Source organism: Palaemon carinicauda, chromosome 5, assembly GCF_036898095.1.
Source record: "Palaemon carinicauda isolate YSFRI2023 chromosome 5, ASM3689809v2, whole genome shotgun sequence".
NCBI lineage: Eukaryota > Metazoa > Arthropoda > Malacostraca > Decapoda > Palaemonidae > Palaemon > Palaemon carinicauda.
The window spans coordinates 144,266,777-144,291,214 of record NC_090729.1 but is presented as its reverse complement, the minus strand read 5'-3'; the positions used below and the strand labels follow the sequence as shown (position 1 = coordinate 144,291,214).

At 40.1% G+C, this 24,438-nt stretch overlaps 1 protein-coding gene across 1 annotated transcript in view; it reads left to right on the top strand.

Moving 5' to 3' along the window:
• Positions 1 to 24,438, top strand: part of LOC137641529 (ras-related C3 botulinum toxin substrate 1) — a 177,202-nt gene that overhangs the window by 137,500 nt on the left and 15,264 nt on the right. Inside the window, exon 4 of the mRNA XM_068374169.1 lies at positions 10,903 to 11,037. Within this exon, the coding sequence (XP_068230270.1) occupies positions 10,903 to 11,037 (135 nt within the window). The remainder of the gene's footprint in view (positions 1 to 10,902; positions 11,038 to 24,438) is intronic.

Here is a 24,438-nt window from a genome sequence, read left to right as displayed (position 1 = left end):
TCCCCTCAAAGACACTATGCCATGATTAGCCGAATGTTCACTTTACCTCCGAAGAGAAAAGCTCTTCTGTGGTTGGCAGGGAAAGGCCATCACTCAGTCTTAAAGTTAGGTCTTTATTATTATTATTATTATTATTATTATTATTATTATTATTATTATTATTATTGTTATTATTATTATTATTATTATTATTATTATTATTATTGTTATTATTATAATTATTAAAGTACAAGCTAAGCTACAACCCTAGTTGGAAAAGATGCTATAATTCCAAGGGCTCCAACTGGGAAAAATAGCCAAGTGAGGAAAGGAAACAAGGAAATAGAAAACTACAAGAGAAGTGATAAACAATCAAAATAAAATGTACTAAGAGCAGTAACAATTTTAAATTAGATCTTTCATATATAAACTATATAAACTTAAAAAAAAATACAGGAGGAAATGAAATAAGATAGAACAGCGTGCCCGAGTGTACCCTCAAGCAAGAGAACTCTAGTTCAAGACAGTGGAAGGCTATGGTACAGAGGCTTTAGCACTACACATGACTAGAGAACAATGGTTTGATTTTGTAGTGTCCTTCTCCTAGAAGAGCTGCTTACTATAGGTAGAGAATCTCTTTTACCCTTACCAAGAGGAAAGTAGCCATTGAACAGTTACATTCCAGTAGTTAACTCCTTGAGCGAAGAAGAATTGTTTGGTGATCTTAGTGCTGTCAGGTGTATGAGGGCAGATGAGAATGTCGAAAGATTAGGCCAAACTATTTGGTGTATGTGTAGGCAAAGACAAAATGAGCTGTAATCAGAAAGAGGGATCCACTGTACTACTGTTTGACCAGTCAAAGGAGCCAATAACTCTCTAGCAGTAGTATCTCAATGGGTGGCTTGTGCCCTGTCCAACCTACTCTTTAGGCTAAAAGGAGTTGATATTGCTACTTCATCAGTGCTCTATATTCATACGGAGTATGGGACAGACTTGACCTCCAAGAGAGGCGAAACCACCATTCTAGGATGAACTTTTGGGGTTTACCTCGCAGAAACCTTCCCTCAAACGGGTTTCTTGCTCACCTTTGCCTCCGACAAATGAGTTAACAAGCTTTTTGGGGTCTCCTTTAGGGATGCTCGTACTGAACACTGTGGATAGGTCTTGTCCCCCTTTGTTCCTGAGCTTCTAGCTAAAACCTAGAATCTGTCTGTTCTCAATGCTAGAATTCTTTGTCTCCGATCAAGAGCCTCGGAGATTTACAATAACAGACAATCTTAATCAGATAATTTTGGGTTTTGTAAGGGTGCTTGACTGCTACCTTGAAGGTATACAAACAACTTGACCTCACCTGCAGCTCCACTTCCTCAACATGAGAGTGAAGAAGGTGACTAAATACAATCTTTTCATGTCTGAGGGACAGTACCAATTTGCCATCCTCACCTCCTGCGTCGGGAAGAATTTTGGGTAAAAACTCATGATGTCAGGAGTAGCTATGACCCTGTCATTCTGTAAAAATCTTTCTGTAAAAATCTTTCTGTAGCACAGGTACTCCAGACAGGCTTGTGAAAACGTCAGACAATATTTACTGCCCATTTACTGTGGGCATTGACCCACGGGTCCCTAAACACTTTTACGCTAGAACTGTTAGTAGTTATGCAACAGGTGGTATACCTACTTTGGCTCCTTTCACAAGACTTTCAGCAGTTGTTGAAAGTGAAGATTAACTGGTCCTCTCCTTTCACTTTCATCTTTCCCTTTACTTGGGTAAGCATCAAAAACCTTGTCACCTGGAATCAATTCATTTGCAGGCAAGGCCCACTTTACTGATAGCTTTTCTATTGCATGGTTTAGAAGTGTAATTCCACACACGCCTTATGAGGGTGAGTGTGTAGTAACCAGGCAGACCCATTACTATACTTATGCCACATGGTGTGAACCAAGCAAATCCATTAGGATGAATACTGTATACTACTTGGTTGGAACCAGAGAAACCCATTAATATATGCATTAGCATTACAAAACAAACTTTCTGCTCAGTGTTCTTTGTTGCACGGTCCATGGACCCGCCATCATAGTCACACCACTGGTGCACAAGGTGTAAAGAACCTGAACTCTCACTTCCTTCAAGGTCCGAGTTTAGGAATCCCGGGATTAGTTTTCCAGCCAGTTGTAACAGGAATATTCTTCCCATCTAAGGATGAGTCTCCTATGTAAAGGACAAAGGTTTGTAATTGTACCAGAACAAATGATGAAGAGGTGGATCAGTTTAAGTACTTGGGGTCTGTTGTTGCAGCAAATGGTGGAGTGGAAGCAGATGTACGTCAGAGAGTGAATGAAGGATGCAAAGTGTTGCGGGCAGTTAAGGGAGTTGTAAAAAATAGAGGGTTGGGCATGAATGTAAAAAGAGTTCTGTATGAGAAAGTGATTGTACCAACTGTGATGTATGGATCGGAGTTGTGGGGAATGAAAGTGATGGAGAGACAGAAATTAAATGTGTTTGAGATGAAGTGTCTAAGGAGTATGGCTGGTGTATCTCGAGTAGATAGGGTTAGGAACGAAGTAGTGAGAGTGAGAACGGATGTAAGAAATGAGTTAGCAGCTAGAGTGGATATAAATGTGTTGAGGTGGTTTGGCCATGTTGAGAGAATGGAAAATGGCTGTCTGCTAAAGAAGGTGGTGAATGCAAGAGTTGATGGGAGAAGTACAAGAGGAAGGCCAAGGTTTGGGTGGATGGATGGAGAAAAGAAAGCTCTGGGTGATAGGAGGATAGATGTGAGAGAGGCAAAAGAGCATGCTAGAAATAGGAATGAACGGTGAGTGATTATGACACAGTTCCAGTAGGTCCTGCTGCTTCCCCCGGTGCCTTGGATGACTGCGGAGGTAGCAGCAGTAGGGGATTCAGCGTTATGAAGCTTCATTTGTGGTGGATAACGGGGGAAGGTGAGCTGTGACACCCTAGCAGTACCAGCCGAACTCTGTTGAGTCCCTTGTCAGGCTAGGAGGAACGTAGAGAGGAGAAGTCCCCTTTTTTGTTTCATTTGTTTGATGACGGCTACCCCCCAAAATTGGGGAAGTGCCTTGGTTTATGTATGTATGTATACAAACCCCCGAGAGTCCCAGCTGCAATTAAGGTGACTACTCAGCAACAAGTGGGAGTGCTGGGGTTTCCCGCTCCCAGCCAGATAATTACCGTCCCCTTGTTTACACCTAATTATCAAAGTTTTAACTACCGTATTCTCCAGCTTCACTGTTATCTCTCTGTAAAGGGCTCAGGTTTGCATAGGTAAGAAAAATACAAATTATTTCTAAATATGTCATATCAACTAGGTTATGACATGTTTCAACACACTTGCTCTCCCCATCATAACAAGTGTTTTTTTTTTTAACAAATAATTGCCTAATTGTTGTGTAATTAATTTTCAGTGAATCTTTCCTGTAGTTCATCTTGCTTCCCTTGGCAAAGCTCTCACTTTTCACACATACAGTATAGTATGGAAATAATTCCCACTTGCCTTCACTCAAGTTTCTTCCCCTCTCTACCTCTTTAGTAATGTAGGCCTACATATATTATAGTTGGGATATGCATTATGGTAAACAATGTACGCTTTGGTACTCTTCATATTACTTGTCAAACTCTTCAAATGTAAATGTTCTTTCATTCAGGAGCAATGTTCTCCTTTTTGTTTTTTTTCAGGGTTAAAGTGCTGTACTGTATTTTCTCCAAGGACTTTCCTATTAATGGCTAAAACAGGGAATCCAATGCAACCTGATAATCAAGGAAATATTGTTTCCCCTGTCCTAGGGCCAATGTATCACTGTATGAAACCCAGACTCAGTGTGTATAGGGGAGACTTACAACTTCCGGCTCAATTAAACTTGCCACAGCACCTCGGTAGCAGAACGTCGTCTGCTGTGAGTGACGTTACGTACAGTATCTTGGAAGGGAACCATCCTTTCAGTCATTGCCGTCATATCTACATCACAACAAACCCTCCATGTCCATTCTCGATTCGTTGCTATTTCCTACATCATCATTCTTGCTGGTTATGTATTTTGGGTCACTTTCAAGACCATTTTTAGGTTAACTCGATTTCAGGTTTTTTCCTTCTTTCGTGGCCTAATTAATGAATACGAATCATCCCTGAGTTACGTGTTGGCATTTAGTATTTGGGGATTGTTCACCTTTGGCGGATCACCGACTGTCGATTTTGTTAATACTCGTGCATTAGGCAGTAGGTTGACTTGTTTACGAGCCACCCGTTGAGATACTACTGCTAGAGAGTTATGGGGTACTTTGACAGGCTAGACAGTACTACACTGAAACCCTTTTTCTTTGCCTACACATATACTGAATAGTCTGGCTTATTCTTTCCACATTCTCCTCTACTCATACACCTGACAACACTGAGATTACCAAACAATTCTTCTCACCCAACGGGTTAACTATTACACTGTAATTGCTCAGTGGCTAGTTTCCTCTTGCCAAGGGTTGAATAGATTCTTTAGCTATTGTAAGCAGCTCTTCCATGAGAAGGACACTCCAAATCCAAAGCAATGTTCTCTAGTCTTAGGTATTGCCAAAGCCTCTCTACCATGGTCTTTCGCTGTCTTAGGGTAGAGTTCTTTTGCTTGAGGGTACACTCGCTCACACTTCTATCTTATTTCTCTTGCTCTTGGTTTTTGAAGTTTTTATAATTGATATATGAAAGATTCATTCTAATATTCTTACTATTCTTTGAATATTTTATTTCAGTTGTTCATTACTATTGTTTATTTTCTTCTGTTGTAGTTTATTTCCTTATTCCTTTTCCTCCCTGGGCTATTTTTCCCTGTTGGAACTCTTGGGCTTATAGCATCCTGCTTTTTCAACTAGGGTTGTAGCTTAGGGTCTTTATTTATACCCTACATACTTTAGTTGCTGTGTTTCCTTTAATTTATATACTGTACATACCATTTTACATAAACTCTAACCGTCATGTTGTCTCTTAGTTAATAATGGTATTAACAATACAAGGAATGTTGTTGATTGCTGATGCCGTTTTTTAGCTTCATTTCACAAATCAGCGAGTTCCAGTAATGTATTCGGTTATGCATTACAATGGTCTGTAACTATATTTAGTCTAGATGGTTTTATGGGAATATTAGATTTCATCATAACTATTTCTCTTCCCAAAATTCACCTACCCGTTATAACTTTGGTAAGGTTAGGTCGTGGCTGCATTAGTTCACTGATTCGGCTATACTGTATAACAAAATTTCTTCATTCAGCCATATCACAATTATTTCTTCAACCCAAATTTTGTTGGTATTTTCAAATACATTATTGTATTGGGATACTTATTATTGAGGAGGGGAGAAGTTCCCGTCCTCATACAACTAGGTATATAACCATGAGATGCAAATGGTTCTTAGATCAGCTGTTTATCTCTTTTCCTTCATTGGAGAAGCACATAATTTTTCTTGGTAAAGATACCACTCAGTCGCAGAGCCAAATTTTTAAACTTTTATTCAGACCTGTACTCTTCATAAGAATAAACTGGACTCTAGAGGAGTGGGATGTTGGGAGGAGTCTTGATGTCTAAGAGAGCTCAATTTTCATGGAGCATGTCACAAGTTCTCAGGTCCCTTAGGTGTACTCGCTCGACCCGTTGTAGCACATGTGAAGCAAGTAAGAAACAGCATATCTTTTCTTGTGTCACTAATCATTCTGAAGAATAGAAGAGGATCTCCATTGCCATAGTTCAGGAGTTTGTGGCCAGGACCTAGAATCCAGTTAGCCAAGACTTCAATCCATCTTCAATTCTTCCCTTCAAAGGCAACCATAGTGTGTAGAATAACGCATTCTTGTTCTTGTGGGGGGGGGTCAGCCACTATGACATCTTTCAGTATGAAAGGAAGAAGGAAAGAGATCCTGAAACTGAATTGTGTCTGGTTTCGCACAACAAATGGATACTCGCTCCTACAAGGGCATCAGCGAACCACCATGAATTTGATCACACAAAGCTGGAATATTGAAACTACCCCAGGTCAAAGGAAGAATCTATCAGAAGTACTTTTCATGAAGTTGGTTAATCTGTTAGCAACAGACAACCATCGCTGCCCCTTACCAACTGGAGTACCCACAGGTCCCTGGATACCTTTATCTTTGAACCGTATGTAGGGGTTCAATCGATCATGTACCAAACTTAGATCTAAAATGACAGTTGTGACATAAATCCAAAATTAGAGGCAAGATCGACTGTCCTTTTACTTCTTCTCTCTTCCCCATCTTGGGTTTCAGTAGTCAGTCCGTTAATTGATGTAGGCGAGCCACAAGATGAAGTGACTTTTCTTACCGATAAGTTTGTTTAGAAGTATCTCCCCCATACTTCCAAACAGGGGAATGATGGACAAATGTATGAACCTATGTTCTCATATGGTCATACATTTAAACAACATATCCTCAACATGGATGTAGGGTCCTCCTTGACCATATGGATACTAGTAAATTGTAGTTACCTAGCCTAACGCCTGCCTCATTTTCATGTTCATGTTGTTAGGAGGTTGACAGGAGCCACCACTTTTGCTACTATACAGGCAAAGTGCTCTGACATTTCCTTGGAAAGTAAACCAGACAGTGGGTTATAAGGACTTTGTCCCTCTTAAGAATAAGTCTCATATTAAAGGATGAGGGTTTGTATTTGTGTAAGAACAAATCACAAATTTTTAATATTTATATTTTTCCTAACCATACAATCCTGAATCCTTCAAGTTATATTCCCACCTCAACCATCTCGAAAGTCATAGGTTTAAGGTCAAAGTGGCTGCTCAATGTCAGGGGGGTGGGGGGGGATGACAGAGCTTCCCCGCCACCCACTGATAACTCTCTGATCCTGGAATAGATCGTTAATGTTGTCCCTGTCCACATCCAACCCCATTTTTTAGCCCAAGTACACAATTTTGTCATCAACTGCATCCTTCAGCAAGGATATAAACCCCTGAAAATTAGGTTCTGCAATGCATTCAGGCCAGTTTTCCTCCTTGTGGAATTGAGGGTTCTCTTGGTGACTCCCTCCTGGGCTTTATCAATAATTTTGAGGCAGCTGCTAATGTGGAAATGTTCTTTCTAAAAATTCTAGAAGAGAGGTTGGTCCCATCGGTGACCTCAAAGCATCACTGGAGCATTGCCTACAGATCATCCATGGGTTGGAGATTGAGAATTGGATTGGTGTTAGACGGCAGGAACTTCGTCTTGAAGAATTTGAGTTCCTTCATCAGGTTGTCTTCAATGTCTGGAGGATGGACAGGAGCATTGTCCATAAGCAACAAGGTTTGGAGTTGGAGGGTCTTATCCAAGAGTTATTTTTTACCTTAGGACCAAAAACCTCATTGACCCATTTGACAAACAAAATGTGTCACCCAAGCCTTAGTGTTTGACCTTTAACATGACATTGTTACTTTTTCTGCACCTTGTACATTTTAAAGGCTCGGGGAATCTCCAAATAATACAACAGGAGAGGTTTGAATTTGCTATCTTAAGTGGGATTATCATAGAACAACAGGAAATTTCTTTTCTTCTGCAGTAATGAAGGTCTTCCTGGATATCTTCCAAAACAGACTGGTCTTGTCGCATTTAAAAACTTGCTGTGGCATGTGATACTGAATCTATGAACCTTTCAGATTTGAACATGAATGCCTCTGCATACTTGACATCATAGCTTATAGCCTCACCATGTTGCACAACACTATGGATTCTGTTCTTTTTGTGATGTTTTCAAACTTTCCATGGCTTGCTTTGAATGTTTTTTTTTCTTGGTCTGCTGATGTACCTAGGTAATTTTTTAATAGATCAGCACAGAAAAATTTTGCCTTTTCAAAAATAATGTTTTCAGTTATATCTCCTATTATTTGCTTCTCATTGATGCAGTTGCTACTCATTTTGTTTCTGATTCTATTTTTTTAATGATGTAGCATCTAATATTAGAGCTATGCCCTCGATTAGAATTCTTGCTCTTGCTTATATCATTCCTGCTACCATTAGTATTTTTATAATAATTGGAGTGCCCTACTGTGGCAAACTTTAAATTTTAGTAACCCTTGATGCTATATATTTATTGTTGTGCTTGATAATATGATTGAATTTCTTGATATAAAATCGAGTCTGAATCAACAGAATTGGCTTCCTTCGCTTCCATTGTCTTTGTTTCCAGACAAATAGTCACTTAATGACCTGCCATTTGATTACTGTAATTGGTGATCATTCCTGATAAGCCACCACTTGTCATCTGTTGCTACTTATGTAAGTGATCCTATTTTTGTTTCTGATCACTTCACCGAGCCTACTACACTATTAGCTTAGCATTAGCTCTTCACCTCGGTTACCATTCCTGCTATTACTACTAGTGTTATTAATGTTTGGAATTTTGGTAACATAGTTATTCCTTGGCAACCTGCCGTTTCTCAAAATATTCTTATCTTTGTGCATGATACTAATAATGTAGTTCTTGTTGCAGAATTAAATTCAAATCACCAAGATTCGCTTCTCTTGTATCATTTGTGTTTGCCAACATCTTATCCATGTAGTCTCTATCCAATTGTTTGTTTTGACAAAAAGTTCATGACATGTTGCCTAACTTGTTGAAAGGCAATATCTTTCAAAACCTGGGTCAAGTCTAGCTGTCCATTTCCTAAGGCTCTGACAACTGGTGAGGAGTGTTAATACTCTAATAAACTGGTTTATACCATTTATAGGAATATCAGTATTGTAATACAGTATAGCAATATCTTGGCAGTAAGTGTGTGTATGTGTGTGAGTGTGTGTGTGGAGACAATTAGGCTTGAGATGGTCTTATGAGAATTTAGATGTTATAAAGAGGCTATGGTAGCTAATAGTGTGCAATCTTTACTAGATTCCTCCAGCTTTTGCAAATGTGACGGCAATTCAAAGGGCATTTAAAGATATTATTAGTGTGGCTCATTGTGTGCAACCTTTGACGATTTACTCTGATTTTACTATGATGTTCAGGATTCAGTCCAAGTTAGAAGTAGTGTTCAGGATTCTACACAATCTGACAATAGTTTTGCGAGTGGTTAATGTGGGTGATTCATCTTCACCTGCATTCATTCAACTATTTAAGAATTAGACTAGGCATTGATCATTTGACTAAAATTTAAAGTGTTTAAATCAGCCACTAAATTTTTGGGAAGATGCATAGAAAGGGAAAGGATTGGGATTGGTCATCTTAAATTCCCGTTTTAATCAGTGGGTAAATTATCTTTGGCTTTTAAAGATGATTCCATTACAGACCAAGAGGGTAATAATTGTTGGGAAGATTATTTTAGTTAAAGAAGAATACTAAAAGTTACCTAGAAAAAGTCAAACTTGTGAAAATTTAATGGATTTACTATTATGGATAGGGATAACACAAAACTCAGAGATGTGGTCAAATGTAGGCTGCAAAGCCTTGAAAATTCTGAGAACATAAAATTGAGCTAAAGCTAGTATGTTATCTGTAATAGTAGTCTCTCTTGAGATAAAGATACTATTACAGTAATGTTTTCATGCCAAATATATTAGTAATATTAAAGTCTACAAAAGAGAATTGGATATTATTGGACAACCTAATACTATACAATTGAGAGATGTTGGTGCAAATTATGTATCACAAATGTTTTGCTAAAAATAATATAAATGAAGCATTACTGCTGTCGCTTGATTGGTTACTGCTTGTGTATGAAACCTTCCACTACATTAGTCTACCATATTTGTGCATGTTCAGTGCCGTCAGGCTCATCAGATTCAGACAGATAGTTTACTATATTTTAGAAAATTAGGTCATACGTAGAAGCATACCCCGATAGTGAAGATGAAGAAAATTTATCCTTATGCCCTTAAATCTCAAAGTCCAGTTAGTAGGATTGGAAATTTTTATATAAAACTACTTCAAATTTACAATGCTGCACTTTGTTACATTAAAGGTTTAAGCAAGAAAATATGGGATAGTCATGTCAACTGGACACAAATGCAATGAGAAAAAAAGTGCATATAAGTTAATTTGTGCACATTGAATTATAGTGGGAGCATGGTACAAAATAACTGTTCTGTATACTTTTATTTTTTATGGAGTTCATCCTCATATTGTGACTTAGGTATTATAAAAAAATGTGTAAGTAGAATCAGGAAGACTAATATGAAAATGATTAAAAGACTTAAAATCATCCATGGCTTACTTTGTGGCCCTTCAGTGAAGTGTTATAACAAACCTGATTGCACGAGTTGATTGAAAGTAGGGAATTTTGATTATCTAGTAATTCATGTATATGAAAGTTCTGTCTTGCTGTTTATAGATAAATGAAATTGATACCTGTTTAAGAGGGACTTCAAAAGCATATCATTGGTTGCTGATTATTCAAGATAATTGGGGAAAATTGCTGAAGTATAGCTCTGTATTTTTTTCCAAAGTATATTTAAAACCAGAAAAATTTCAAGAATTTGAAGCTCTGAAGTATGATTTTATATCAACATAGACTCTGTGACCAAGGTGGATAGGAAACCAGTGACCCCATATAGAAATGGCAGATTTGATATTATCTCACTTTGAGTGTTATATTGCTTACTAAATTTTTGGTCCAATTTAATAAGAGGCAACAAGTCTACCCTTCTCAAATTTTGTTATGGGTCTGTCAAAGTTGAGGTCTAGAACAGTTGAAATAATTAGGTTTACTGTACTTTTGTGGGAGTCTCTAATCTCATTTCAGTATTTTTAAGTGAGGAGGCTTCCTTAGTACAGAATTTTGTGCAAGGGTAAAAATGTTTGTATCATTGTTAATAGTTTAATTAGACTTCATTGTCTGAAAGATTAGTTGAGACCATCATATGTAATTTATTTTGTTCAAGATGTATGTGCAAGGAAGTTTACCTGATATGAATATTACTTTCAGTGGTATCCAGAAGTGCGGCACCATTGTCCAAATACTCCCATCATCCTGGTTGGAACGAAGCTTGATTTACGAGATGATAGAGAAACTTTAGATAAGTTGAAAGACAAGAAACTTACTCCTATTTCTTATCCTCAGGTAAGCTCTAAAAGAACCAGGCTGAAAGCTTTCTTTTCTTTTTGTAGAAATTACAAATTTCCCATTAGTTTTCACTTGATATCATGTGACCTATCTGTACTGCAGTTATTTAGAAGTCTTGAGAATAAACATCATAGTTTTGTACACCAATTAAATGATACCTTACTTAAATCACTTTGCAAAAACAAAAATGGGCAAAGCAAGGGAAAATACTTGGTTCATAATTATTTACTGCAACAGTTTCAATTTGGCTTATGTGAAAAGTGACAGAATTATTGAAAGTGCACTGAGAAGCCCAAAATTGCCAATAGTGTAATTGGTGGAAATAATGCAGTAGTCACTCATTAGTTGTATTTCAACCTCCTTGAATTTTAAGGGGCTCAAATCAGCCCCATTGAAACAATGATATTTTGTGGTTACTTTGAACTCCTCCAGTACTGTTTTATTTCTCAACAAATATCTTTCATTTAAAAACCATAGGAAAGAGCATTTTATATTCTAAAAGTTGTAAATGAGTGTCATATACCTTTTTTGTATGTACAGTATTATTTTATCAAATTATAGGAGTAATTTTCAATGGCAGCAGTTTTTCATATGGAAGTTTTCAGTTTCTTTTTCAGAAAGTGAATGTACAAATTGTAGGTTATAAAATTTTATGTCAATTCATGTTTGAATGACAGTCAATATTGAAAAAAATAGTAGGAAATGATTGAGTTTGAGAAAATGGACTTCAATTTTTTTTTTTTTTTTTTTTTTTTTTGTAGAGATTGATTGAATATACTTTAGTATGAGCTTTTAGGGTAATTTTCCTCAACACTGGGGATCATAAGGACATATCATATTTCGGGGTTATTTACTAAGCAGTGATGAGCCCCTTCCCTCAAATCCAGAAATTTAAATGCTACATGTACCAAATGCCCAACCATAAGAAAGACATTGCTCGCACATATTTTTGTTATCATACTTTCTGGCCAAATTTTATTCATATTTAGTTATTGCTTCTGAAACCTTATGCATCTTTCACCAAAACCATAACATAAAATTTTTAAACATCTGACTTACCCGGTAGTTATATGTATAGCTCACGTCCCTGACGTCACGGCAGAAATTTCAAAACTCGTAGCAATCGTTGATTGGGTAGCCAGGTGTACCACCAGTGCGCCCTTTACCCAGGTACCTTGAACCATTCCAGTCATTCTTCAGATCTTCCCTACCGCTGCACCGGCGACATCGTTGGATTTTTCACTCTCTGTAACCTGTATAATTGCAGTTATCTTGGTGATGTACAATTTGGTTTTGGCTTTCGCTCGTTTTGATTTGCTTTTGGATTTTCTTGAACCACTATTGAATTTTGTTATTTTGACCCTTGCTTGTTGGATCTCTCTTTAAAATATTCAAAATGTCTGACTCTTCTTCAATTTATAGAAGGTGTGTGAGAGGATGTAAGACCTGGCTTGCTAAAGCCTCTGTTGATCCCCACTCCATTTGTGTAAAATGTAGAGGTAAAGTTTGTGAGTTGGTTGATCGTTGCGATGAATGTGTTATTTTGTCTGAGAGTGAGTGGTAAGAATTTGACTGCTACACTCGTAAGCTTTGAGAGATACAGTGAACCCTCGCTACTTCGCGGTTCGACAATCGCGGATTCACCACTTCGCGGGGTTTTCCCATAACCCATATATATATACATATCGCGGATTTTCCGGAAAATTCGAAAATACCGCGAAATCTGAAGACAACCAAATACGATATTTTGTTACCTGTAATTCCATTAATACTGTAATTAGTAATATCTGCTCTTACTGATTGTTCATTGCATTACATATGATATATAATTCAGCACAGAAAGAAATAAAACACGAAAAGAGAATGTGATCATACGATAATTCAGTACGTAGTAAAATTAAATCGAACATGAAACGCAAATCAGATGCAGTCATACCATATTAGAATGGTGTGTACTGTAATGGATGTGCTTCTTTTCCATGAATCTTTTGTATGTATACGTACGTAGTACAGTACTGCATCCAATAATATTCTTTGTTGCAAAAATCACATTTCGAATAAGCGTACGAGAGAGAGAGAGAGAGAGAGAGAGAGAGAGAGAGAGAGAGAGAGAGAGAGAGAGAGAGAGAGAGAGAGAGAGAGAGGCGTAAAATAGCGTACGTAAATTTTTATTATTATTGTTATTATTATTATTATTGTTGTTGTTGTTAATAAAATTATTATTGTTATTATTATTATCATTATTATTATTATTATTACTGTACAGTATTATTATCATTATTTATTATTATTACGGTATTGTACTTAATCTACGTACGTTCAGTATGCGCGGGGCATCTTCTATGAGTAACCAACGCATCATAGTACTGTAAGACGGGTTGTGATTGGTTCAAGCGCTGATAGATGACGAATCAGAACTCAAGTTTTGTTATCTAGCCTGTGATTGGTGTTTTGCCCGCATCTTCTACCCGCAGCATCAAAGTTCTCGCGGGGCTGGATCGTTCACTTTCTCTTTCCGCGTATCGCTGAGTAGACGTTCTTAAGTTTGTGAAGTTTAATCTGTGCTGTGTGCGACTGTTTTAAGTTGAACTTTTTGTTGAACTTTCTGTTAAATCCTACTGTACAATGCCTCCCAAGCGTTCTGCTTCTAGTAAGGCTGGTAGTGAGCCTAAACGCCACCGAAGGATGATGACGATAGCTGAGAAGGTTACGCTTCTCGACATGTTAAAAGATGGTAGAAGTTACGCGGCCGCCGGCCGCCATTTTGGCATCAACGAATCCACCGTTCGCTATATCAAAAAGGACGAGGCGAACATTAGAAAGACGGCTGCAATCACCTTTAGCAGATCAGCGAAGCGAGTCGTTACAACGCGTAATAAAACGATCGTACGCATGGAAGGTGCTTTAGCTGTGTGGATTGCCGACTGCCGGAAGAAGAACATAGCCTTGGATACGAACACCATCCAAACAAAGGCTTTGAGTTTATATGAGAATTTTGCTGCAAAGGAACCTAAAGACGACGACGGCAACCATGCTGAAGATGATGATGATGCAGATGATCCTCAACCAGGGACATCCACTGATTCCCAGCCTCAGAAACGTTTTTCCACAAGCAAAGGATGGTTCGCGAAGTTTCAGAAACGCTTCGCCCTGAAAAGCGTTTCCCTGCATGGGGAGTCTGCTTCCGGTGACACTGCCGCTGCTGAAACTTACGGGAACCAGACGTTCAAGAATATTATCGCCGAAGGTGGATACAAGCCGGAACAAGTCTTTAATATGGATGAGACTGGCTTGTTTTGGAAGAGAATGCCGTCGCGAACTTTCCTGTTCAAAGAGGAAGCCAAAGCCTCTGGCTTTAAGGCATTCAAGGATCGCGTTACCCTCGTGATGTGTGGCAATGCTGCTGGATTTTTGTTAAAGCCGGGGCTTATTTATAAGTCGAAAAATCCTCGCGCTTTGAAAAATAAAAATAAGAATCTCCTTCCCGTGTACTGGATGCATAATCCAAAAGCATGGATTACGAAGATGCTGACCTCCAACTGGTTCCACCAGTGTTTCATCCCGCAAGTCAGTCAATATCTCTTAGAGAAGGGCTTGCCATTCAAGATCCTTCTCCTTATGGATAACGCTGGTGGACACGCAACTGACCTGTCGCGTGAGGGCGTTCAGGTTGAGTTCCTGCCACCCAACACCACGTCATTAATTCAACCGATGGACCAGGGGGTTATCAGGGCGTTCAAGGCCCTCTACACGAAGAATACCTTGGCGGACCTCGTTGCGTGTGTGGATGCTGCCCAAGATGACGAGGATGAAGATTTCAACTTGAAGGCGTACTGGCGGCAGTACACCATAGCCACGTGCCTGCAGAATATTCAGAAGGCACTTCAAGAGATGAAACCTGCAACCGTGAATGCGAGCTGGAAGAAGTTGTGGCCCGATATTGTTTACGACGACAAGGGATTTACTCCGTCGGAAATCCAACACTCTGCAATACGGAAATCTGTGCAGTTGGCTGCCATAATTGGAGGTGACGGGTTTGGTGACATGACGACTGAAGACGTCGACGAGTTGTTGGACTGCCATTCTCAGCCCCTAACTGACGCAGACCTCGAAGACCTGACGAAATCGGCAAGTGAGGAAGAGAGTGATACCCAGGAAGAGACCCAAGAAAATGTCGAAGAAACGGGCTTAACATTAGAACGGCTTGCCAAGTTCTGCAACCATATCAAGGAGGCGAAAGAAATGTTACAAGAGTGGGACGAGGATATGGTTCGCTCGATGCAATTCTCCAACAAGGTCGATGACATCATGACTCCCTACAGGATGCTCTTGGATCGAAAAAAGAAGCAGCGGCAACAACTTCCGATCACAATGTTCTTCCAGCCTCGCAAAAAAGAGCCAGTTCCTCCTGCTAGTACGCCTTCGGAAGAAATTGAAGAAGTTTCCCAGGAAGAAGTTGAAGAGGTGTCCCAGGAAAAGACACCTCCGTCTGAAGAGACGTAAAATACTATCATTGACTGCACAGTAGAACACATCATCAGCTTCATCATCATCATTTCTACTGTGCAGCAAATTCATCGCCATCACCATTCAAGTTTTTCTTCAACTTCTTTCGTGGTGAGTACAGTAACAATCTTTATTTTTTACTTTAATATTCTTACTGCCTGTTTTATAGTTTAGTAATGTACGTACTGTATGCATTAAGTTAAAGGGAAGGTTTTAAAAGTCTACATGTTGTAACCTATCATATTTTTTTTGTTTAAAATTTACATTTACGTACGTAAAACAATCTCTCTCTCTCTCTCTCTCTATCTCTCTCTCTCTCTCTCTCTCTCTATCTCTCTCTCTCTCTCTCTCTCTCTCTCTCTCTCGCTCTCTCTCTCTCTCTCGTAAATTGTTTTCCTGCTTTGCTACGTACAAGTACTGTATAATTTATATTTGTAAGGTAACATATTTTGTAAATGCTTTTACTGTAAATACTGTATGTACTGTATCATTATTTATCACTATCATCATGCGCGTTAAATGCCTTGTTTGTTCTGAGCGTGGTTGTTTACTGAGCGTACACGCCGTCGTTTCAGGCGGCGTCATAAAGAAAAAGATTTCATTTGGAAGTCCTAAGAAAAATACGTAAACTAAAACATTGGTAATAAAAAAATCAACATACAGTACTGTATAATCAATATAATCGATGCAAAAACTAACCTATACATATATGTGTACACTAAATGAGTTTGTTTCTTCATTATGATCAGAGATGAACGTAAACAAAACATTGGTTGCCATTTTTTATCGTGCTTTTTAGGTGTTTAGGAAACGCATGATATAAAATCGCCTTTAATATTTGTGCCTGTTTTAGTTTAGGGTGCTGTAGTACATGCATTAAGTGTTCTGTACATTAAAGGGTGGTTTGTTAACAGTACTACGTACAAGGGAAGGTTTTAAAAGTCCGAATATACATGTTAAATAAATAGGTAAATATGATGTCACTACTTCGCGGATTTTCACCTATCGCGCCCGCGTCTGGAACCTATCTACCGCGATAAACGAGGGTTCACTGTAGGATTAGACGGAGTTTATCTAGTTCTTCTAGAGATTATTCCCCTTCCCGTGTCAACAAACCTAATCCTTCCCCTGTAGTGGTAGTTCCAGATCCCACTACTGTTACTACTGATGATCCAACTCTAAAGGACATGATGGTGGCCATTCAAGCCCTGGGCGTGCGAGTTGAATCGCTCGCAGAGCACAGAACCCAGTTAATGTCCTATGTTAAACAATTAAAAAGTGCTAGTGTCAGTGCTAAAAGTGCAGTGAATTTAATCAGTGCAGTGGAGGGTGCGTCAGCTTGGACCTGTCGTTCTCCTATCCATAGACTTCTTCTAAGCTCCCCAACCCCTGGGAGAAGGAATGTCGAATGGCGAAAGGAAACGAGAGGCGTTAGCGCCCGAGCAGACGTCCCCTCGAGCGTACCTGTTGACACTTCACAGGACGCTTGCCCTTGCCATGGGAAAGGTGAGGTGAAAGTGTTTTCATCATCTTCGGATGACGCAGCGCCCAGACGGGGCTGGCGTCGCGCATCCAGACCTCTGAAGAGGAAGATTGACTCTGTCAATCAGCGTCATATCATGATGCCTCAAGCTCCTGGTTGCAGACATTGGAGCAGTCCGGAGTGTTTTCCTTCTTCCGAAGAAGGCTCTCCTGCCAAGCGCCCTGTTTCGTCGGTAGGAGATAGAAGGATGTCGGAAGCTGTCAAGCGTCCAGCCCAACCGGTTGCAGGACAGTTTTCTGAGACTGGCATGACCTCGGTACATGCTCCTCCTCCTCCTTCAGATTGGTTTTTGTCCTCTGGACGCTCTGCGCGTTCCTTGAGCGACATAGAAAGCGAGCTTGCGGTAGAAGCAACGTCTCCTATTTTGCCACAACAAGTTGACCCTGATTTTAGTATGCTGCAAGATATGCAGCAGAAACTCTCTACTCTCATGCAAGTCTATCAGCCTGTGGACAACGAGAGAGTGGCTCGCCAAGACCCCGAGCGTCGGGAAGCTTCATACCTTGACGCCAAGCATCAGAAGGCTAAAAGTCGAGAGGTCCTTGACGATGAGCAGCTTTCCAAGCGTTGAGAGCCTGGTAGTCATGACGCCGTGCGTCAAGCAGTTAAACATGACGCCGAGCGGCGTAATGAGGTACCTCTTACTTAGCGTCGAGAGACTGGTCCTCATGACGCCGAGCATCAAGCAGTTAGACGCGACGCCGAGCTGTATAATGAGGATCCTCGTGCTAAGCGTCAAGAGACTGATCCGCATGACGCCGAGCGTCAAGTTGTTAGACGTGACACCGAGCGTCAAGCAGTTAGACGTGACGCCAAGCGTAAAGCAGTTAGACTTGACGCCGAGCGTAAGAGCCTCAGACGTCGTGATGACGCCAGTCGAGCCGAGCGTCGAGATCGCGGACTTCTTAGTTCCGATCGTAATGATCGCGAGCGTCTTGGTTCCGAGCGTCAAGCGTTGGGACAACGTGACGTCAGGTGTGATGATCTTGGACCCATTGACGCCAGAAGTCAAGACCTTAAGGAGTTGACTCCTAGAAAACAAGACGTCTCTACCTCGGTTAGAGCCTTGTCGGAGGAAGGGATCGACGATCACCTTTCCCCTTCTGATCTTTTAGAGGAAGTCTCGGAAGGAGAAGATCCTAAGACCCTTCATCCTTCGGTTGACCTAAAGAAACTCATGAGAGTTTTTACTGAAGGGTTTCCGGATTATTTTGTGCCTGCTGCTCCTCATTCACCGCCTTCAGAATTTACTCTAGGAACGGCGTCGAAGGAGTCTGTTTACAAAGATGGTACTGTTTCGATCATCAAAGAGCTTTGAGGATGATGAGAGACAGGATGCAATCCAAGAAGGACCGGGGAAAGACGGTTTTCTCTTTCCCCCCGGCTAGATTGGCCTCCAGATCTAGTGTTTGGTACGAGACGGGATAAGTTCTCGGCTTGGGAGTTCCTGCCTCTGCCCAAGGAGACTTTTCGAGTCTGGTAGAAGCTCCTCGTCGGACGGCCATGAGAAGGACCAGAATACTCTGGTCAACGTCAGAACTTGACCATCTTCTCAAAGGCGTCTTCAGAGCTTTCGAGGTATTCAATTTCCTTGACTAGACTCTGGGATCCTTGGGGAAAAAGGTTTCTGCCTTGAAGGATGTGGACGCTGATAGTCTCATCCACATTAAAGCCTTAAGGGACGGATCCAATGAGTTGGCAGCCCTTTTCTCGGCGGGGATTCTAAGAACAGAGCCCAAATGTGTTCTTTTCTGTCCATTGAGGTTACACCCATTCAGAAGTCAGAATTGCTGTATGCACCTCTTTCTTCCTCTCTTTTTCCTCAAGAGTTGGTCAGAGAGGTTTCTTCCGCTTTAACCTAAAAAGCCACATAGGATTTGGTGTCAAAGACAGCAAGGAAGGTTCTACCTGCTTCCTTCACTAGCCGCAAGCCTAAGGAAGAAGCTCCATTCCCTCAGTTTTTGCAGCCCTTTTGAGGGAAAATTTCCAGTTGGGGTAGTTCCAGACTCGAGGGAAGCAGAGCAAGGAGAAGAGGATCCAGACCAAGGCAAAGCAGAGTCTGACTGCATTCGCCTTCAGACAGCAGTAGGAGCCAGACTAAACAACTTCTGGTGAGCTTGGGAGAAGAGAGGAGCAGACCTTTGGTCTGTACAATTACTGAAGGAGGGATACAAAATCCCTTTCATAGGGAAACCTCTTTTAGTAGTAGCTCCGATAGACCTCTCTGCCAGATACAGAGGAGTCAAAGAGGCAGGATATGCAACTTCAAATGTCTCTCTTGTTGGAGAAGGAGGCAATAGAGAGGGTGCGAGATTTGCGGTCACCAGGTTTCTACAACCGCTTATTCCTGGTTCCCAAGAACTCGGGGGATGGAGACCAGTCCTGGACGTAAGTGCTCTCAACGCCTTCGTTCAGAAGACAAAGTTCTCCATGGAGACATTGAAGTCAGTCCTAGCAGCAGTAAGAAAGGACGACTGGATGGTCTCTTTAGACCTCCAGGATGCTTACTTCCACATCCCCATTCATCCGAGCTTCAAGCATTACCCGAGGTTCGTTTACAAGGAGGAAGTTTTCCAGTTTTGGGCCCTTTGTTTCTTCCTCAGCACCGCCCCTCACATATTTACGAAGCTGATGTTAAATGTAGCAAGTACTCTGCATTCAAGAGGTATCAGAGCCTCCCTGTATCTAGACGACTGGCTACTCAGAGCTCATTCCTACAATCGCTGCCTGGAGGATCTACAGATGACGTTGAGTTTATCAGAAGAACTGGGTCTTCTTATAAACAGAGACAAGTCTCAACTGACACCATCCCAAAAGATCCTTTATTTGGGGATGGAGATTCAGAGTCACCTAAATTTGGGAAAATACAAGAATTACTAGAATAGAAGGTACTAGATTTTCTTCAATTAAAATTTTACCATTATTGTATATGAGGCTAGCTAAGCTGTTTTTTGGGGTTTTAGTCTAAATCTGATGAATTAATTTATTCAGAACAGTAATATGAAATAGAGTAAGGACCACCATGAAATTTAATTGTGGTTAAAGTGAGAGTTTGAAAAAGACCAATTCTTGGAATAAGTTGCAAACCAAATGAGGCATGAAGTTCATTGACTTGTCAAACAGGCCTTAACTTGAAGGAGAACTGTTATCAACATAAGGTGAACAAGAATCGCCTCCATCGGGGCTCAAAAGTCAAATTATGCTTATTAAAGAGCTGTGAGTGCTCTGTCCTGTAACCTTCAACAGTAGAAAGAGAGAACCACTTCTGAAGTTGTAGGAAAGAGGGATCTCTCTGAAACGAAGGTGCTGAATAAATCAAAAGCTTCATTTGTCACACCATCTGATGAATTGGGCCCACTAACATTGATGGGTGTTGAAAGTGGAATCCCAGCTTGGTCTGGTGATGGCTGCAGAAGTGACTTTTGAAGAGCCTTTTCTCTCTCTGTCAATACTGAATCATCTACAAGTGGGAAAAGCCACTCAAACTGGATGGGGAAGTGAGACTATTTGAGGAGTCTCTCCCAAAGTCTGTTGGTAACCTCAGCTGAGATATATATCGATATATCTCAGTTGTGACTCTGCTGTTATTTTGTAGCCATATCTTTGTTTAGCACATGTTACATACACATGCTACATTTATTTTCACCTCTTAAGAATAAAGCCTCCTATACACTTCCTGAATAGCAGTGAACCTCTCTCCCACACGCACCCAAACTCCATTCAGTCGCTTTAGTAGTACTACTGTGACTTTGTTTGGAAGGAAGGGCCACAGTGGGTATAGGAACTAATTTCTACAACTTTACAGGCTTTTGCCCTATCATACCTACCTCAAAGGCTGTAAGGGATAATCCAGTCCCATCAACTTTGTATTACCAACCAGACATGGTTCTGAGACCAGACTGGAAATCCGAACATTCTTCAGAATGTGGTGACCCCACCACTGAGGAGTGAAGAATTGTTAGATACCATTGACCCTTGGGTACCCAATTCAGATCCAGTCCCAGCAGAGACAGAAAACTGAATCCACATTCTTGAAGGTTAAGACCTCTATGGACTGTTTGTTTGGTCTTGAGGCCTGCGCTGGAACTTCCCTGGTCAGAATTGGCAAGGGAATTAATTGACAACGCAGATCTCTGGCCGAAGTAATTCTCTTCAAGTTACAAGCCAGACAATCAAACAGACTCTTTCAAAGCAACATAAGTTTTACATCCCCGAAGAGGCTGTCCTATCACTTCTATGGCTGTGTCAGCAGACTTAAAAGAGTAGCATGATCTTTCCTGCACAAGAAACTCCTGGCGCAACAGGGGCAACAGCTACAAGGGCACCTCTCATCCCTGGAAAAGCTTGTGCCACATGGGACTATACACTAACATTCCCTTCAGGGGTGCTGGAGGAAACTTTGCTTAGCATACAAAAATCCATGCAACATCTAGTTTCTGTAGAAAAGGAAGTAAGGGAAGATTTTGACTGGTGGCTAAAAGATTGTGATATCTTTAAGGGGACTTCATTGGAATGACCACCTATATTATCATTATTACTTGCTAAGCTATGGCCCTGGTTGGAAAAGCAGGATGCTATAAGCTCAGGAGCTCCAACAGGTAAAATAGCCCAGTGAGGAAAGGGAACAAGGAAAAAAATATTTCAAGAACAGTAACATCATTTCAATAAATATTTCCTATATAAACTACAAAAAATTTAACTAAACAAGAGGAAGAGAAATAAGATAGAAGTGTGCTCAAGTGTACCCTCAAGCAAGACAACTCTAACCCAAGACAGTGGAAGGCCTCAGTACAGAGGCTATGGCCCTACCCAAGAATAGAGAACAATGGTTTGATTTTGGAGTGTCCTTCTCCTAGAAGAGCTGCTTACCGTAGCTAAAGAGTCTCTTCTACCCTTACCAAGAGGAAAGTGGCTACTGAACAATGAAACTGCTGTAGTTAACCCCTTGAGTGAAGTAGAATTGTTTGGTAATCTAAGTTATGTCAGGTGCATGAGGACAGAGGAGAATATGTAAAGAATAGGGCAGACTATTCGGTGAATGTGTAGGCAAAGGGAAAAATAAACCGTAACCAGAGAGAAGGATCCAATGTATTACCGTCTGGCCAGTCAAAGGAACCCATAACTCTAGCGGTAGTATCTCAACGGGTGGCTGGTGCCATGGCCAACCTACTACCTATAAATGAGATGCTTCTGTCTGAAGACAGAAACCTACCCTAACATCTGAAATATTAGGTCTGTAATTCCACTATTTTCTATGATTTCTGAGGAATAGGTTTATCCTTTCTTACATAGTATACTGCATGGTATTTGTAAATAAATGTTTTCCAAGTCTGTCAGAGGTACTGTATGGTCATATTTCTTTGTCTGCTCATTTATATACTGTTTTTATAATTTTTGTGTTGAGATTATGTGAAAGATACATAAAGTGTTTATATGATATCGAAATAGGCCAAAAGCGTAGAATTTGCCCCAAAAAATAAAGATGGGAATATTTTACATTACATTTGGTACATGTATCATATAGTGTGCGTGTGTTGGTAGCAATATTTTTTAATTTGATGGAAGGGACCCACCATTTGTTAGTAAATAACCCTGAAATATGATGATTATGTGTCTATGATTCTCAGTGGTGAAGAAAATTATGCATAAAAGCCCACACAGTGCTTATACATACTAAAGTCTATTAAATCAATCTACAAAAATCTCTGAAGCCCAATTTCGCAAAGTATTAAATTTTTGGAGAATAGTTGCAAGCACTATTTTTAATATTGACCGATTTTTGTCATTAAAACATGAACAGATGGGTATTTTATAGCCTACAATCTGTACATTCACTTGGAAAAAACAAGATCTTCCACATGAAAAATTATCATGTTTAAAAGTAACTTCTATACTTTGTTAAAGTAATACATACTGTACTGTATAAAACGAATTTTGAGCGAAGCGAAAAATCTATTTTTGGGTGAGATACCCATGTCGTCCTGATGGAATGCTACTATAGGTAGCTTTCTAAGAGATATTTGGCTACAGTGATATTCCCAAAGAATTAACCTTTAGGTCTCCAGAATTCTAACTCCTGGCGCGAATATCCTTAAATTTTCTCTTAAGGATATCGCATAAATCAGGGGACGTATATCTTGATATGACACATAGCAACCTTCACCCCGAATAGCGTTTTCGTTTCGAGGGGGAAGAGTGGCAAAAATAGAAGGGGAGCCGTTATCAAGGTTACCCTTCCTCCCGTACTACTGTTGAGTATCTAGATGGCGCTCATTCCTTGTAGCATTGAGCATAGTGCTAGAGATATAGTAATTTCAGGAGGGATCCTGCCAAGGCCTTTTCTATGGAAAAGGAGGGCGGGTCCATCAGGACGACATGGCTATCTCACCCAAAAATAGATTTTTCGCTTCACTCAAAATCTGTTGTTTACGCTCAAGCCATGTCGTCCTTATGGAAGTTTACCAGAGAATTACTAGAAAGTACTGTATCTGTGGCTTTTCATAGGTGCCTTAACCTTGGGACAATTTTTCTATGGTCATCCGGACCATTGAGACAGATGATGTTACCGTTATCCGTCATTACCACTAATCATGGACAATGTTAGTGCTTCCTGCCCCCTACAGGGAAGAGTCATACTAGACAGTAGAAAAGGGGTCTCAAGGTTTGCATATATTGCATGAACAAACATAAGTATCCACTAGATATACAAAAGGTCTCACGGTTTGTATATGTTGTTGGAACAACTTAGTGTCAACTACTGTATATCCATTGTTTGTAAGCATGAAATAATATGAGGTTTACTTAAATAAATAAGTAAGAGAACTCTGGCTTATTTATTGTGCTAATTGCAGGGCGAAATAAGACTCAATTACACTCTTGACATTTATTTTGAATAAATGACCAATTGGAATAACGAGTGTAACGTGTTAAGGGAATTATACGTACAAAGTATACAGAAAATATTTTTCTCCCTGAAAGGGAAAAAATGATGAGTGCCACTCTAAATTTTAAAATTTTTGATAAATTTTCTTAATATAATTTCTGTAAATGTTGTATGCTATCATCACTGTGTGCTATGTACACACGGCACAAGTGTTATCTGTATAATTCCACACCTGAGATTTTGAACAGTTTTAGTGTCACCATGGTGACACTCACTTGAAAGGTATCGCACTGGAAGTGTCAACACCTTTTCACCCTAATTGATAGTCCCAATCAATTAACTGTTCATCGCAGCACTAGACGACAGGTTTTAATACACTACCTGCCGCCACCACATAATGCTTCAGCTCGTGGACTTGCTTTGCGTCGTGTTTGTAGAACACACTGGATGACTCCCATCCAGTATA